Below are 16,004 nucleotides of genomic sequence, written 5' to 3'. Positions count from 1 at the left end.
AAAAAGCTGTCACATGTGGATGCACAATCTATACTGTATATATCCTATGAAACTTTTTCTTCCTTTGGCACATTCTTCTCCTTTCACTATTTGAGCTGATGTAATGATTACATTTCTCCACTGTTAGATCAATAAAGTCAATCAATCAATATCCTGCAATCAAATGTTTTAAACTTGAGGTATATCCTGAATTAAAAAGTCTAAAATCTGAGAATATTATGATAAAAGGAAGAAGGGGCGGGGCCAACACAAGCACAGCAGAAACAGGAACAGCAACTGAGCTAAACAATACTAAAGTTGTGATTGCTCTGAAAAATGTCACCCATTCTCTTTTCATCCAAGTGTAACAGAAACTTGGGCACACCCAGCTTTTGAATAATTGGACTTGAATGTCATTGAGTTTGCCTCCAGGATTTTCTGACGCCACAGACTTTTTCTTTTGTAGCTAAAGCACTTGGAATGTTTTTATCAAAGCCTGAACCCTCTTCAAACTTGTGCACTATGGCTTAAACAACAATTCTGATTATAAGAGTTTTTAAATATCCAGATTGAATTGCAGCACAATTGAATTGCAACACGATTGCAGTTGATAGTGTTGTCAAATTGTGTTTTTAAAATTAATTGACATTCATTCTTTGGAAAACCAATCTAGCCTGAAAAAGAAAACATAAGAAAAAGAAATCATAAAATGACCTGGATTATTATGATCTTCATGAAAAGGATTGGAAACCTATTTATTAGCTTAAGTTTCATTTTTATTATCATGAGATATCCAAGCAAACTAATAGCACAGCCATTGGAAGCAAAGATCTTCCTCTACAATAAAAGACTACAGCAATAAAATATATTACAAACAACATTAAACTTAATTAGTCCCATAGTATTTAATTTCTGCGTTTTGAAATGCAGATGTATATCTCCCGGGAGTAGATCAGTTACTGATATCACCCCATCTTTAGTTACCTGACACCATGGGGCTCTTTAGTGGTTTGTACACTCATGAAACATTGATGATCTGCAGGTTCAGGAGCTCTGAGCTCAGCAGTTTGCCATGAGAGGCAAAAGCAGCACCATGGGGACTGTTAGCGAACCTTTGAAATGTCCGGTCTGCCAAGATTTCTTCACAGAACCTGTGACACTTCAGTGTGGACACGATTTCTGCCTCACCTGCATCCAAGCTGTCTGGGAAACAGATGAGTCAACCAACGGTCCTTTCTTTTGTCCAGAGTGTCAGATATTCCTCCCTTCTGACCTCACTCTGGAGATAAACGCAGGACTGCAGCAAAAAGTGAAGGACTATACTGAAAATCAACAAAAAGCAGGAGCTGAGGCAGAACCTTCCTCACCTATCCAGTGTGATCATTGCATAGAGAAGCCGTCTGTGGCCATAAGGACCTGTTTGACCTGTGACGCTTCACTGTGCGAGGCCCATGCCCAGCTGCACCAACAAAGATCTGCTTTAAGGGAGCACACACTGGTGGATGTTACCAAGGATGTGCTGTCGCTGAAGTGCAGGGAGCACCGGGATGAGCTGAAGCTCTTTTGTATGGAGGAGAGGATCCCTGTGTGCTGTTTATGTGTTCTGGTTGGGGCCCACAAGGACCACAAGGCAGCACAACTTCATGAAGCCAGTGTCGACTTAAGGGTGACATTTAACATTTGTTGCTTCTGCTATCGTAACATATTTATTGTCTTTATAACAAGAAATTATTTCAAGAATGATTTAATACACAGTGATCACTATAGATGCATGTGAGGATGTTGTTGGAATGTTTGCATGTGAGGCATCGACTGCTACTGAAATCCTCCAACTGTATCTCCTCTTACTTTACCTGCTGGGGTCAACACAACAATACCGTGGATAGGAAAGGAAGTCCAGACAGCTGTGCCAGACATCATTACCCTAATGGATGATGCAAGGCAAATACAGCAATACAAAGAAAATAATAGCAAAATATACAAATATAGCAATTGACAGTTCTCCATCACACTTCACTTTCACTTTATTTTTTTTTAGCAAATAATCCAACATTAAACAACAATATCAAAACAAAACAAAACCAACAATTTACCAAAAAAAGGAATAGGCTGAAGCAAAGCTTATTATTGCCTACCCTGTTTTATTCTTACAACCTTTACAACCTACCAAGTTCTTTACTGCGTATATAAATATTCAAATCTACATAACATAGGATTTTATCATTTTACATTTTAAATCCCTTTTAAAATTCACCAAGAAAGGACATAACTTTAAATCATCATTCAATTCATTCCACAGGGTTAGGGTTAACATATTAAAGAGGGAACATTTGCATGTGTCACGATCAGTACAGGGGAAGGATTTTTGTATTTTTGTTAATTTCTGTGAGGGAGTCTATATTTCCACATCATTCAAGCAAAGGATTGTGGGATTCCTTATTGCTTCTCAGCGCCAGTCAGGGAGCAGAGCACAATCCAAAAACCTCCAATCGTCAAGCATAAACTGTAAGCCTTGGTGGAAGTGCACCCGCAGTCTCCATAATAAGTGCTATCCAGATAGTGATGGCAGTAGGGAAGAAACTAAGGACCTCCTAACATACCGGACCATCGTTAAGAGCTATATGGTTGCTCATAGTCCTTCGTGTAACAGGAAGTACAGGCACTGCCCACCTCACAGAGTTCAATGCAATATTTTGTGACGTGTGATACAAGCAAACGTTCAAACCTTCGTATGTTTTGGAAGTTATGATCGAGAACTTTACAGAGACTTTTGTTTATTGTTGTTAATTTCTGGAAGATTAAGCACAGCAGTCTGAACAGCAGTTTTCTAACTGCATAATGTCCTTACTGTTGACCCAGTGAAAGGATAGGAGCTAGGAAAAGGATCTAGGAAAGAGAGGTAGGGGCCACAATCTGTGGTATTTGGATTGACCCTATGTAGGAAGCATACGGGCTAATTTCCCTCTTCCTTACTGCCTTAACAATTCAGACCTATCATGGCGTTCCAGAGGTGGATAACCCAGGTCCAAAAAGTAAAAACGCTTCCTTGTTTTCCTCCATCCTTTCACTTAACCAGGTGATAAGTCTGCATTGTGGGGCTAAAAATTGCAAATGGTTGGAACTAATCTCCTAACAGGCATTTTACTTTCTGGACCTGGATTATCAACCTCTGGCGGTCACTGAAGCAAATCCAGTTTGGCAAAATAATCCCTACACAATTTGATAATTTCAGACACTGCCATTATATTGGCCTGTTACTCCATATTATCCACCTGCTGGCCGGCTAGTTTAAGTTCACAAATCTCTAAAACAACATGTCAAATAAATAATAGCATCAATTAAAAACAAGCAATTATAAAATGTTTGAGAACTACTTAGTAAATTGAGACTACTGCCAGTATACTTGTCTAGGATCTTTTTCCATGGAGTTTGCATAAAAAAAACAAACAAACACCAGATTCGATGTTGCCACCTTAGTATAATATATGGAACGATATATTTGAAAACTATATACTGTAAGCATTTTTCACATGAGTGCACATGGGAAAATATCTTTTAAAGTACATGACAGCATTATTTTTAAAGCCCCACAAGTAAAACACTTATTACTTATGTTTTATTTTGTCTTCAGAGTGTGTTAGTGAATAATATGACCCAATTACTGAAGAGGAGAGAGGAAGCAGAGCACACCATTCAGGACTTGGAGTCGCTATATACACAAACTGTGGTACCGTCATTGTGAACTTATGATACACGCGTCTTTTCTCATGCACAAATCCTTGAGTTTATAAGATTTTAATTATTTTCCAGAAAGCCGCTGCAGATTTCAGAGAGAAAATCACAGACAAGTACAGCAGAATCCGTGTGGTTTTGGATGCTGATGAACGTCTGATGATGCAGATTATAGACGCAGAGGAGACGTACATGACGGACTGGCTCGAGGCCCAGAGGGGCATCACGGAAACTCAGATTAAAGAGATAGACAGATTAAGAGGCTCTCATAAAGCACTTCTGCAGGAAACAAATGACCTGCAGTTCCTTCAGGTAAGTACATAAACCCACATGGTATATTATAGTAATCTTAAAATATGTCTCTCACCTGAAGTCTTCCCTTTTAGCCTAGTTTATCTTTTTTAAATAAGTTTTGTTTGAACACCCAGTGGACAAGCCAAGTGCCTTGTCTGGAAAAGTTTTAAAAATGAGTAATTGTTCCCTTTAACTGGCAAGCATAGTGGGGCCTATACTGTAACATGGGGCTGTTTTAAAGCAGCACTTATATCAAAATCTTTAACATCACCTCATTTTAAAATAGCTGATATTGGCAGACATGGTTGTTTTAAACTGAAAATAGTCCCAAAGTGACATTAAGAGAAGATAAAGTTGGGTGATATTAAAATGATTCTTAAAAGGAGCAATCTTGCCAGAAATCTCCCCCTATTTGTCAGAGTATTTTTGTTCTCTTAAAAGAGAGTGGTCAAAATAATGACAATAATGGCCCTGACAATGGATCTAAATTTCTGACAGAAAATGTGTTTAATCTAAGCAGAGATACTGTGATAAGCAACATACATAATGGACGTTTTTATTTGCACATTCCTTTATTTTATTTTTTTGTGAACTTCCTCGTCTTTATTTCTGCTTCATTTTGTTAAAGGCCCTAAAAGTAAGATTTATAAAAACCCATGTTGTATTAATTTTTTTAACAGCAAGCAAGTTCACAGAATCTTTGGTGAGTATGTCGTTATACATTCCATGAAATCTGTACTTTTTGGTGCATTTAGGGTTTAATGTTTATCTTTATTCATTTGATCATCTTTTGATATATATTTTTCCCCAGTGATCCTTTGGATTTTCCTCCCATGCAGCCAATAAAAAGGGATCTTTGTGACCATGAAAAGCTAAAAACAGTTGAGAGGCTCGTTGATGACCTCTCACTAGCTCTTTCACAACACCTTCCACGAATGTGGTCATGTCAGTGTTTAATTCAAATTTTTCTGAACAAATCATCAAATAAACAAATGATCTACTATTTGATGGAGTGTTTACTGTAGTTCTTTTTTTTTCTTTTTACTGCAGATCTAAGTTCACCTGCTTTAGATCCAAAAACAGCCCATCCGAAGCTGGAAATATCTCCGGATAAAAAACAAGTTTTCTGGAGATGCCATCCTGTTGGTGATGGATTGACCCCTGAGCCGTATGACTCCCAGTACAGTGTTTTAGCTCAGGAGAGCTTTACTGATGGCCAGCATTACTGGGAGGTGATTGTCCAGGAGAAACCTTTCTGGATGATTGGTGTCACCACAGGTTTGGTCACTGAAATAAAACCTCCTCCTCAGAATTCCTCCAGCCTGAAGGTGAACAACGCATCCTGGTGCATCTACCATGGAGATGGACAGTACCTGGCTTGTCATGACACACAAGAGAAGCAGCTTTCAGTAGCAAAGAGAGTCAGGAAGCTGGGAATACTGGCTAATATCCAGACGGGGGAGCTGTCATTCTATGATGCTGATGCAATGACTCTGCTTCACACTTTCCGTATGCAGTGCACAGAGCCTCTTTACCCCATGTTTAACCCGTGCATTGATATGAATGGGATCAACAGGCAGCCACTCACTTTGTTTAGCATTAAGGATCCCTGGAATTAGGAGGAAAATGAAAAATGAATGCAGGACAGCTCTGAAACCGGGAATATCTACAAAATAAAAAAATATGTGTTTATTATTCAGTTTAGCTGTTGCCTGTAAAACTGCATAGAAAGAAATATTTGCATGGATAAAATTGATCTATCTATCTCAGTGTTTTTTAGAAGGTAGAGTATAGGCTATTTTACCTTACCATAATTATGTATAACTCTTATATTATTACAATCCTTTTATTGAGTAGTTATGGGACTTTTGATTGAAGATGAACATGCTTGGAGTATACTGTGCAAGTCCAACCTTTCTTGTCACTGTCCTATTTACTGGTGCCTTGAGAAAGTATCCACACCCACTACGGTTTTATATATGTTATTGTATTATTTAAAAAAAAACTAAAGAGTATTTATTGCAGTTTTATGTAATGGACCAACACAAATAAATTCATAATTGCATTGTATTCAGAAAATCTGAGAATTTTGCACTTGTGTTGAAATTCCCCAAGTCGAAACGGTATTAAATAAATTTTTACAAAAGTTAAAGCTGCAGAGTTTTATTGTTGGATCTAAGTTATCCCATTATATCTCTAACTGCACGGTGAATCATCATGCTGCATGGTGAACCTTTGTCCCACTTTGAAGTCTTTTGCAACCTTCATGGATTTGATGAAACGACTATTTGTTCTATAGAAATATTGACCAGAACCTAGTACTGTATGTCAACTTCATCTGTGTATTTTAATCTGTCTTATTTTATGCATTTTTTTTTCTTGAGCCGGACCCCTCATGTCTCCTGTTTTACTTTGAATTGTGAAGCCTTCAGCGCTTTGAACTGATTGAATGTGATAGGCTTTGGACATGTATTTGCACAGTGTACTCTAGTATGTATATGTGCTCAACCCCTGCAAAACAAATTTACCCATGGGTATAAATAAAGTACCGTAACATTAAACCTTGAACTCAAACAGGTGTTCTTCCAGCATCTCTAATGCAGCTGCATTAGCTCCGTCAATCATCCCATCAACTCTGACCAGCTTCCTTGTCCCTGAAGAAGAAAAGTATCACAGTATGATGTTTTCGAGTGTCTTGACAAGAGATTATCCCACTTGAGTGGTGGATCTCTGCAGCTCCCCCGGAGTTTTCCTGAGTCCCCACAGCTTAATCATTGACCTGTATGTCTTCCTTGGTCATGATGTATTTTTAACTTATGGTTTTGTTTTGTTTTTACAAGTACTTATGACCTAATAGAAATGATGCAATGACTGACATTAAATCACATACATTAATTACTCTTGTCTTATTAGGGGCATCAGTTGGCTTTCAATATAAATGCATACCACACTTCTCAGATGCTTCAATAAATTATTATTAATAACTTGTTTATCTATTCGACTGAACCCCTCAAAATGTAAAATATAAGTGTTAAGGGCTAACACTCAGTGTTAAGAGTAGGAATGCCCTACTTCAGGGCCCTGTGGTAAACTCTATTCCACCGTTGAAGCTCTCCAGCTCTTATTTGTTCACCTTGTTGTGGTGCATTGCAGAGACCAGATGGATCATGAATAAACTACTCACCTATAAACTAGTTCATTGTGTAACTGTGTTCCCAGTTCATCAGTCCACAGAGGAAAAGCATGCCTTCAGTCTCAGATGTCAGTGGCCTTACAGCAAGAGGCTCACCAGGCAAAATCGAATTACATCAACAGTTAACTGTGTTAAAACTCCATTTATTCTCACAATTTCAGAAATTTGGATAAATGAGGACTAAGATTACCCAGGATTTTAACAAGTTCATGGTCAGAAAAAACATTTTATGACTAAGGGAAACCCATGCTGAGTGTTCTGACTGTAGGTATGGGCATGTTTAGAAAACCTAGTCATTTCCTAAACTGTAAAGACTGACTTAAATCTGCATGATTTTAATGGTAGGTTTTCTTGTCTTTTACATTTTTAAGAGCGGCACCTGTATCATGTCATATTTCTACCTTATGGAATTGTAAAGCCAGTTTTTAAATAACTGAGTATTGATATCTGTGGATCTGTTTATCTAGCAGGGATCATTGGGTTGCCAAATTAAATAATGTAATAAAATTGTAATTTCTTTCTGTTTGTTTAGTTTATGCAATTATAAAAAGAAGAAATGAATTTCTGCTGTTTCAGAGATAAAAACTCACACTGTACATGGTGGAGGTGTTCATGGTGTTTCTCATTCTGGAGAGGCTGTAAGAAATTAGTGTCTGTGGCAGATCTAAACACACAGAAAGTCCTGGATAACTACCGGTAAATAAAATGTCCCAGAAAATCCAAGCAGCTTAAACAAGATACATAATCTTATTCTACTTTTATTTTTGAAATTCTAAATCAAAGTCAAATGTTCTAATTCAATAGATTAAAACAAAAATGGCAGGAAAGAGATTTTCCTTCACTGATACTAATTTTTATTTTCCCCCCCAAAAATCTCTCCAAGAACTACAGTATATAATATAGAAAAAAATATGCACGGTATTTTCTTTAATAGCTTTCATTGTTTAAACATATCATAGAATCAAAGTAATTAAAAGATAATTCCCATGTCAGGTTAAAGCTTATGCTTATAACTAATACAGTTTCTGTAGACTCAATAAATATGCATGTTAGTTATTACTTTGTGTATAGACTTAAAATGAAGGGAGTTTTTTTTTGTTTTTTAGATGCATAAAAAAAGAAAACAACAAAATTGACATGTTTTAGTGCTTGGTCTGTAGATCAAATAAACAACCAATCAGAGGAAAACAGTCCACAACAAATCTCTGGTCAATTATTTGAATTTATTTTACCTTACATGTTCAAAAATGAAAGGATAGGAAACAGAAGCAGGAGCCTGGCACTTTATCCACGAGGGAACACTGGGGTGTAACTTTACATTATCGAGAGAAAATATAAGAGAAAAATGTTTGGAGGAGATTAGGTCTTTCTTTTAGCTATGTTAAATCATGGCAGGTAAGAAATAACAGAAACATACAGGCAGGTTCATCACAACTATCCTAAGGTTATCTAAGGAAATGCTTGAGTCTTTGCCTTGATCCAATCAAGGAAATTAGTGACTCTTGCATAAACTCCTGGTTTGTTTTTCTTTCCGCACTGGTCTCCCCAGCTCACCACACCATAAACAACACTGGTGTTATTCTCCTTGCAAGTCAGTGGACCTCCAGAATCCCCCTGAAACAAGAGATTTATAGAAATTAGAATAAAAGAGAACACAATAATCCTTAATAAAAAAAAAGAAAGCAAAATTGAAAAAAATAAAACACAAAAAAATGCTGTTTTTGACTAAAGTGATAAGATTACTCACCTGGCAGGAATCAACTCCCCCTTGTAGATGTCCAGCACAGAACATGCTATTATCCAGGACCTTACCATAAATTTCGGGCTCAGAGCACTTTGCCTGATTAATAAGTAGAACATTGGCCTCCAACAGGTGATTGGTGCCATACTCTGCTGCAGATTTAATTGATCAAACATCAGCACAAAAGATAACAAATTAAATGTTGTAGTAAACAGTGGACCACGTTATGTAATAAGCTTGCATACATACAGTCCTCAGTGGCTCCCCATCCAGAAATGGTGCACTCCATCCCATCGGGGAGTTGGCCACTTGGTAGACAAGCAGTTTTTACATACTGGGTCTCATTCGCGCAAAATCCATCTGTCCCCTTTAGCCTTAACAAAGCTAAAAAAAAAAATAAAAAAAAAATCCAATTAATGTTTAAAATTTTAAACTGAAAGCTAAGTTAGATTTGTGCAGTATACAAGTTATTACTTAAATTTTAAATTCAACTATTTATATCATATTAGAAATGTTCCCAAACAGTTTAATAATTGTAAGTTAGGGTTAAGCAAGGAGTCAAAAACTCAACTACAAAGAGGATCATGGCCATTAAAATTTATCATGCGAAAAAATGCACTCTCTTTCAGCTGTCTATAAAACTAAAACACGTGCCAAACTCACTAGTCAGTACTTGCTGTCTTCAAACTTTTTGTCGGCATGTTTACCAAAGTTAATGAGCAGAAAAAAGAAATGCTTTTTCTCTGTTTATGAGCTAAATGTGGGAAAGAAAAGCTGACTGCTTGCATAACTGGATTTTAACTCTGTTTTAATCTTCCAAAGCTGTTTTATTATATGTTGCGCGAAAACTGATTGCAGACTGACTAATAAAGTCTGAGGCAGTGTCCTCATTTTGAGAATATACACCACCACACCAAAATAAATAGTATAAATTAAAAATTCAGATTCTCTGGCTTATAGTGGGATACTTCAGTGACACAGTGCAGGAAAGTGAGCCTGTAAACGGGATGAATTATCGGGAAATTTGTTATTTCACAAACTCATGAAAAAACAAAAAGATGCATTAGCCCTGGTATAGAAATGTTTCCAAACAGTGAAATGCAGTGACATGCATCGACGAGTCGACCAGAAGCAAGAAGATGAAGTCTCAGGTCTTTAAATAATTGCCCTTACCTCTCTTCACAGAGTGCCTTTTTATTAGGTTTTCAAACTGCTACTTTTGAATCTTGGTTTTATTAGATTGAAATCTAGTCTTTAATATTATGGCTCATGTCTGTTTTGGACTTGTGTTCATCTTAAGCTAAACAGAGCTTAAATGGGACATTATTGCTGTTTTGAAAATGATGCTCATCATGGAAGAAACACAGCTCCTAGTTTTACCTATGTCATTAAAAACAGCAGCAGAAGTCTCCCTGTAGTTTTCATGCACAATTGCATTTTCAACTTCAATGACTTGTGCAGATGGATCAGTCGTATCCAGTGACAGGGTACCCATCACCACCTGCATATCTTTGTTTTGTTCTCTGTGGAAAAAGAACATGAAAGAAAAGAAAAGAATGACAGTTATCTAAATTCATCTGATTTGAGCCTAGTCCACACAAAGATGAACACAGTATAGTTTGATACAGTAGTTTTATAGCTTTAAATTGTTTCCACTTAGGATCCTAATTTAAAAAAAATATTTTATGATCTCCCAAAACACTGCATTTGTGTAAATAAATGGCTTAAATAACTAAATTGTTACTTACATGCAGTGGGCAGCGGTCAGAACCCAGCAGCTCTCAATCAGAACTCCTCCACAGACGTGACTGTATTGAACCTTGGAGTTCTTCGGTTTCTGCTGCAAAGAAACTTGCCAGGGAATTGCCCCAGGACTGACTTTCAGACCCCCAAAGATTCGAGTTAGGGCCTTTTTTGGTTGAGGTATGCCACAAGTTTCGAACTGTTTTGGAGTGGGAGACGGAGTTGAGACAATGGTGGGGTTTGTAGGGACAACTGAAGTCTCTTCGGACGGCTGTGGGGCCTTGGTGGTCGGCTGTGGAGCTATAGTAGTAGATGGTGGTGGCTCAACAGTAGCAGGTTCACCTGAAAATTCAAACAGATGGTTTTATAACAGATTTTTAACCTTAAAGTCAGAGTTATGAAGCTACTAAGACCTTTAGTCACTGACCTGTCGGTTGATCACATTTAGTCACATCACAATAGTCCCACAACAGTTTTCGCCCTCTTCTGAAAAAACACCAGGGCTTTGGTTCCCCATCTGGGTTTCTGTGAGATGAAAATATAATCTAAGTAACCATTGGTCTGTCATGTTTTCCGTAGCTGGAACACACTTCTGTCATGTTTCTCTGACCGACAGAGGTTGTGAGGCCCCAGGCCGTCTTCGTTGTCAAATGAGTTGAAGGGATCGGCTCCATTTTCCAGGATAAAGTGGGAATTCCAGTAGAGGCAGTCATGGCCATCCTCTGTTTCGCTCACATTCCCCCGGTAGGTCTCTCCATCACCCACATAACAGTCGTTCGGACCTAAGACATATACCCAGTGTCTTAAAGAAGTACATATTTACTTCCTGCTGTTTTGTTTTCTGTGGCACCTTTATGCTTGTACTATTTAGCTTCCTGTTTTTAATGTTTTATCTGCCTGTACAGTGTCCTTGGGTGTTTTGATAAGGCGCTTTCAAATAAAATGTATTATTATTATTGTTATATCTCAAATATTGTGATTATATTCCGATTTTTCTTTATCTTATTTTCTGTTTCTTCCCCTTTCCTGTTCATTTATTTACTTACTTACTTTTATAGACTCTCCAAAAGTCTGTTGAAGGGTGCATTTGTATTCATCCTATACTGAATCAGCAATTTGTAGAAACATTTTTAGCTCATGCAAAAAAATTTTGTGGCATTTTTTAAGTGGCAAGAAATTTATGTTTTTGCCAACTTCCTTAAACAAAGTCAGAATGCTACTAGAGGGTCTGTGAATTTCCAGATTTACAGTATGATTCAAGTTGTGACTTTGTCTCTGACATTATCACTCATGATTATGGTTTGAACTAAACCATCAAATCGTAGCTTTGACCTTGTACTTTTTTTTTATTTTTGAGTTTTGGTGCTGGAATAACCTGATTCACTCTGCTGATTTTGTGAACAGCTTTGCCTGCAGCTGCCCAAAAACACGACAAGTTGTTTCACTGCTCGAACTGCCTATCAATACCTGCCCCTCAGTCAGTCTCTGCCAGACTGTCTCACCGCCCCCTTAAGTCTATTCCCAGTATTGGGGAACATTGCCAAAGACCAAATGCAATGAGTCACACACCGATCTTCACACACTTGATCTGCCTTGTTGAATTTGCATCAAAGCACCCGTCCCCCCTTTATCTAACTAGTTAGTTGAATTACTGAGGTGCTACAATGCGACATTGTTAATGCATTTGTAAAGTAATCTCACAAGCTCAATAAAGTTACATTGTTTTTATGGTATTTATCATTGCATTTGTATCTCCAGCTATTTTTCGAACGGACATTAAAAACCCTTTATAAGGACTCTTAGAACCTTGTTTTTCTCTTTCTTTCAAAACTAGTCATTTAGTCTATCTTGTGTTTATTTTCTAATAGCGAATAGTGTTTTGCATAGATGTTAGATTTCTGTAATCCTGAATTATTAGAATAAAGACATCGTTGTTTTAACCTGCAGTCGCTGTGATTTGTACAGCGAATGGTTGATCACTCAGGACTGAATCACCCTCCTTTTGGTGACAGTTGAATAAACAGAGATAAATAGTTCTTTGAATGATAATTAATAGCTCTGCTGATAGTCTAACCTAAGTCACTCAGTGGGAATAAGTGGATTTTAACAGCCGGTCCAGAAGCCACCCAGATGTGAAAGGCCCAAAATCCTGGTAAGTCAGCATAGTTATAGTTTATCTCCAATTTTGAATAAGTTAAATAATTAACTACAACTCCAGTTCTAGTTAATCATTTATTCATAATCTACAGGATATATTATTGCATAACACCAGTGATTTAGTGCACCGGCTGCTTCCCTTGTGCTTCCCTGTGCTTGACCTTCTCATCAGCTACTGTGGCAGTTCTTTTCTTCTACCAACTTAAGTCAATCCTCTCCAAATCATTCTGTAAACTTCTTTTAGCAAAACACAATGTCTGATTAAATTAACACCAGCCTCTCAGTCAGTGTCTGCCAGATTGTCTTGTTGCCTGCATGAGTCTATTCCAAGAGACTGGGAATAGACTCATGTCTTGGATACCAGACTAGGGGAGTTTCTGTTTATTTTTAAGTACTAATTTCTAAACTTGGACTTAGTTACTATTCATATAAAGACAGTGATATGAGAGTGCAGTATTTACCAACATGACAGAATCGTCCTCGGAACCCTTCCGGGCACTGACAGTCAAAGTCATTGCCATCCTGGATGCACTGGCCACCATTTCGGCATGGATTTGGCTCACACACAGAATCTGCACAGAAACAAAAAAATAAATAAAATAAAAAATAAACAAAATATTATTTTATTTATATTATTTTGAAGATGTGGTTTGTTTGTCCCTTACATCGTTTGCAGTCTGGAGGCTGGAATGGGTATTTGCATTTGCACTCATAGTAAGGAGGGGTTGAAGTCAGCACACACTCGCCCCTTCCACAAACACCTCTCCTGCACACTCTAGGGCCTAGAACAATGAACACAAACATTAGTACATTTGATAGCTTGTGTATGACAATGACAGGAGAGATTTAATAGGAAGAAGATGGCAAATTCCTCCAACCTTTATCACAATTCCTCCCCCTAAATGGCTTGGGGCATTCACATTTGTACCCTCTTCTGCGTTTTTCTTTGCACACACCATTGTTGAGGCAGGGATTGGGTGTACACTCGCCTGACAAATAAGATGAAAGGAGGTGTAATGGTACTAAAATAGACTATCTACCATGACACAACTTCATTTAAAAAAATCAGTTGGAAAACATCCTCATACCATCCAAATCCTGAAGTTCAAAAAGCCAGTCTAAATTCAAAGTCTCATCATCCTCATCATCTTCACTTCCATCGCTGAAGAAGATATCTAAAAAATGTTAATTCAGATTTGAAAAACAATATTTGTTTTGGGTTTTTTTTTAAATAAAGTCTGAATCTTACAATAAAGATAAACTCTGACCTTCAATTATGTCTTCAAACTTATGCTTTTTTTTTTCGCGCCCACGGTGTCTTGGAGGTCCACGTCTGTCTCCATGTTTGTCTTTGTCTTTGTCTTTGTTTTTTGGTTTTGACTGATTAAAACCAAATTTACAGAAATTTGTTAAAACATTTGATAAATAATTTAACTTACCTGATTAAATGGTTTTAAAATGAACAAACTTAATAGACTAAAACTAACTGAATTTCTGAAAAGTACGACAGAATTACCTCATAAGTATTGCTTACCGGTAGTTGTAAATAAGAGAAAAGCATTTACATACTGGCTTATTTCAGGATAATATATGCAGGGAATACTCACTTCTGTGGGTATAAGGAACACAGCCAAGAAGAGGCAAAGGAGAAGCAGCTTCAGTTTCATGATGGCACAGCACCAGCCAATGTCCAGGAAGACAAAATGAGACTGTGCTGAGGTGCAGAGAAACCTCACTTTTTGTAAAATCTCATACAAGGACACTAACCTTTGGAACTTCAGCTTTGTCTGGCACAAATCCATACTGTTCAGTCATTTTTTACATCAAACAGACAATAGTGTGCCTTCAAGGTTACCCACAATAATATAAGGATATGGCTGTAAATTGTTCTGAAAATTGCCATTTTAGTTTAATTTATCTAATTATTGAAGATGTTTTACATTAGAAATGATTAAATGATAAGACTAAAACCCACTCATCATTGCATCACAGAGGTTCAGAGAACATGTTTGCTAAAAGCTCAGTGTTTGCTTGCATGTAGACTTTGGATCAAATTCACTTGTTACATAGAAATGTTGAACATATGTATTTCTACAGCGGAATATAAATAAATCAGAATAAAAATGAAAAGTAGGTTTCTTTTAGAAATTTATTTGAACACATCTAAAGATTTAATTGAAGTAATATATACCACAGATTTTTAGAGTTCAAGTGTTTATTTCTAATTGTGACTTAAATTTACTGAAGACCCAAAATATTCAGCCACAAAATATCAGAATATGAATGCAGAAACAGAATGTGGCATATATATAAACGAGGATTTTTAATACAACTTTAAAAAGAGACAACTATAATTTCAGTTTTTCAGCTGAAATAAAAACAATCAAAAAAATGAAATTACCAAAATAATTAACATTTCCTTGTATTAAATTGGCATATATGGCATGATAGAAGATTTTCATTTGCACAGCAACTGTAGGCCTTTCAATGCACCCTCTGATTTAGATTAATTACTAATGTATTAACAGGTCCTCAGATTCATGGACGTAATAAAAAATGACATCAATAATCAGAAAATCTGAAAGAAAATAGATAAAAGATTAACTTAGTGAGTAAACATGTAAATGGTATTGCATGAATCAAGGGTAAAAAAAAAAAAGCAAACAGCATAGACCTATATGTAAAAACTAGCACAAAGTAAAGAAAAAGTGAAAGAGCATCATCTATTTTGATTAACCACATTTTCAGTTTAATTCATTAGCATGGTGACTGTCTAATACGAAGAATCAATATATCACCTACACAGAAGCTAGATGACCCAAGTAGAATAGACCGAAGATCTTAAAGAGTAAAACCATGATCTAAACATGCTTTGATCTAAAAAAATAAAATAAAATAAAAAAAAATACCAATAAATTAAAAACAAAGTCATTGTTATTGCGCATGTTAGAAATATCCTGTCCAGGGTTGATGCTGAAAAACTAGTCCATGCATTTGTTGGACTATTGTAATTCTTTACTATCAGGAAGTCCTCATACTGTAGTTAAAAGCCTTCAGCTGATCCGAAATGCTGCAGTCAGAGTTCTGATGAAAATTAAAAATAGATCATATTTCTCCTATCTTAGCTCCTATTCATTGGCTTCTTTTTTAGGTTCAGAATATAAT

At 36.7% G+C, this 16,004-nt stretch overlaps 3 protein-coding genes across 3 annotated transcripts; 2 read left to right on the top strand and 1 right to left on the bottom strand.

The window, feature by feature from the left end:
* The first annotated feature begins 779 nt into the window (after positions 1-779).
* Positions 780-5,127, top strand: LOC107081750 (E3 ubiquitin/ISG15 ligase TRIM25-like). The gene is made up of 4 exons (XM_015369967.1): positions 780-1,645; positions 3,611-3,706; positions 3,790-4,023; positions 4,686-5,127. The coding sequence occupies exons 1-4, from the start codon at positions 1,052-1,054 to the stop codon at positions 4,710-4,712; spliced, it is 951 nt and encodes a 316-aa protein (XP_015225453.1). The 5' UTR covers positions 780-1,051; the 3' UTR covers positions 4,713-5,127.
* LOC107081743 (tripartite motif-containing protein 14-like) lies at positions 4,732-5,693 on the top strand. The gene is made up of 2 exons (XM_015369961.1): positions 4,732-4,740; positions 5,031-5,693. Exons 1-2 carry the CDS (start codon positions 4,732-4,734, stop codon positions 5,622-5,624), a joined length of 603 nt encoding a protein of 200 aa, XP_015225447.1. The 3' UTR covers positions 5,625-5,693.
* Positions 5,694-8,380: 2,687 nt separating this feature from the next.
* On the bottom strand, positions 8,381-15,232 carry habp2 (hyaluronan binding protein 2). Its single transcript, XM_015369960.1, has 13 exons — positions 14,447-15,232; positions 14,108-14,219; positions 13,928-14,014; positions 13,718-13,828; positions 13,505-13,621; positions 13,301-13,411; positions 11,293-11,464; positions 11,110-11,207; positions 10,688-11,024; positions 10,320-10,462; positions 9,189-9,323; positions 8,946-9,091; positions 8,381-8,812 (listed from the first exon to the last, which is right to left on the bottom strand). Exons 1-13 carry the CDS (start codon positions 14,639-14,641, stop codon positions 8,648-8,650), a joined length of 1,929 nt encoding a protein of 642 aa, XP_015225446.1. The 5' UTR covers positions 14,642-15,232; the 3' UTR covers positions 8,381-8,647.
* Positions 15,233-16,004: the final 772 nt, after the last annotated feature.

This window comes from Cyprinodon variegatus, unplaced genomic scaffold (genome assembly GCF_000732505.1).
Source record: "Cyprinodon variegatus isolate N-32 unplaced genomic scaffold, C_variegatus-1.0 Scaffold40, whole genome shotgun sequence".
In the NCBI taxonomy this organism is placed as follows: Eukaryota; Metazoa; Chordata; class Actinopteri; order Cyprinodontiformes; family Cyprinodontidae; genus Cyprinodon; species Cyprinodon variegatus.
Note: the sequence above shows the minus strand (reverse complement) of the source record. Positions and strands in the feature narration are given on the sequence as shown.

Excerpts from the sequence above, each read along its gene's own strand:
- LOC107081750 (XM_015369967.1), top strand. The coding sequence starts at position 1,052 with ATGAGAGGCAAAAGCAGCACCATGGGGACTGTTAGCGAACCTTTGAAA. Across the intron at positions 1,646-3,610 it reads AAGCCAGTGTCGACTTAAGG|AGTGTGTTAGTGAATAATAT; the intron begins GTGACATTTAAC and ends TTTTGTCTTCAG. Across the intron at positions 4,024-4,685 it reads ATGACCTGCAGTTCCTTCAG|CAAGCAAGTTCACAGAATCT; the intron begins GTAAGTACATAA and ends TTTTTTTAACAG.
- habp2 (XM_015369960.1), bottom strand. The coding sequence starts at position 14,641 with ATGGATTTGTGCCAGACAAAGCTGAAGTTCCAAAGGTTAGTGTCCTTG. Across the intron at positions 14,220-14,446 it reads TGTTCCTTATACCCACAGAA|TCAAAACCAAAAAACAAAGA; the intron begins GTGAGTATTCCC and ends GGTTTTAATCAG. Across the intron at positions 11,025-11,109 it reads TAAATGTGATCAACCGACAG|GTGAACCTGCTACTGTTGAG; the intron begins GTCAGTGACTAA and ends TTGAATTTTCAG.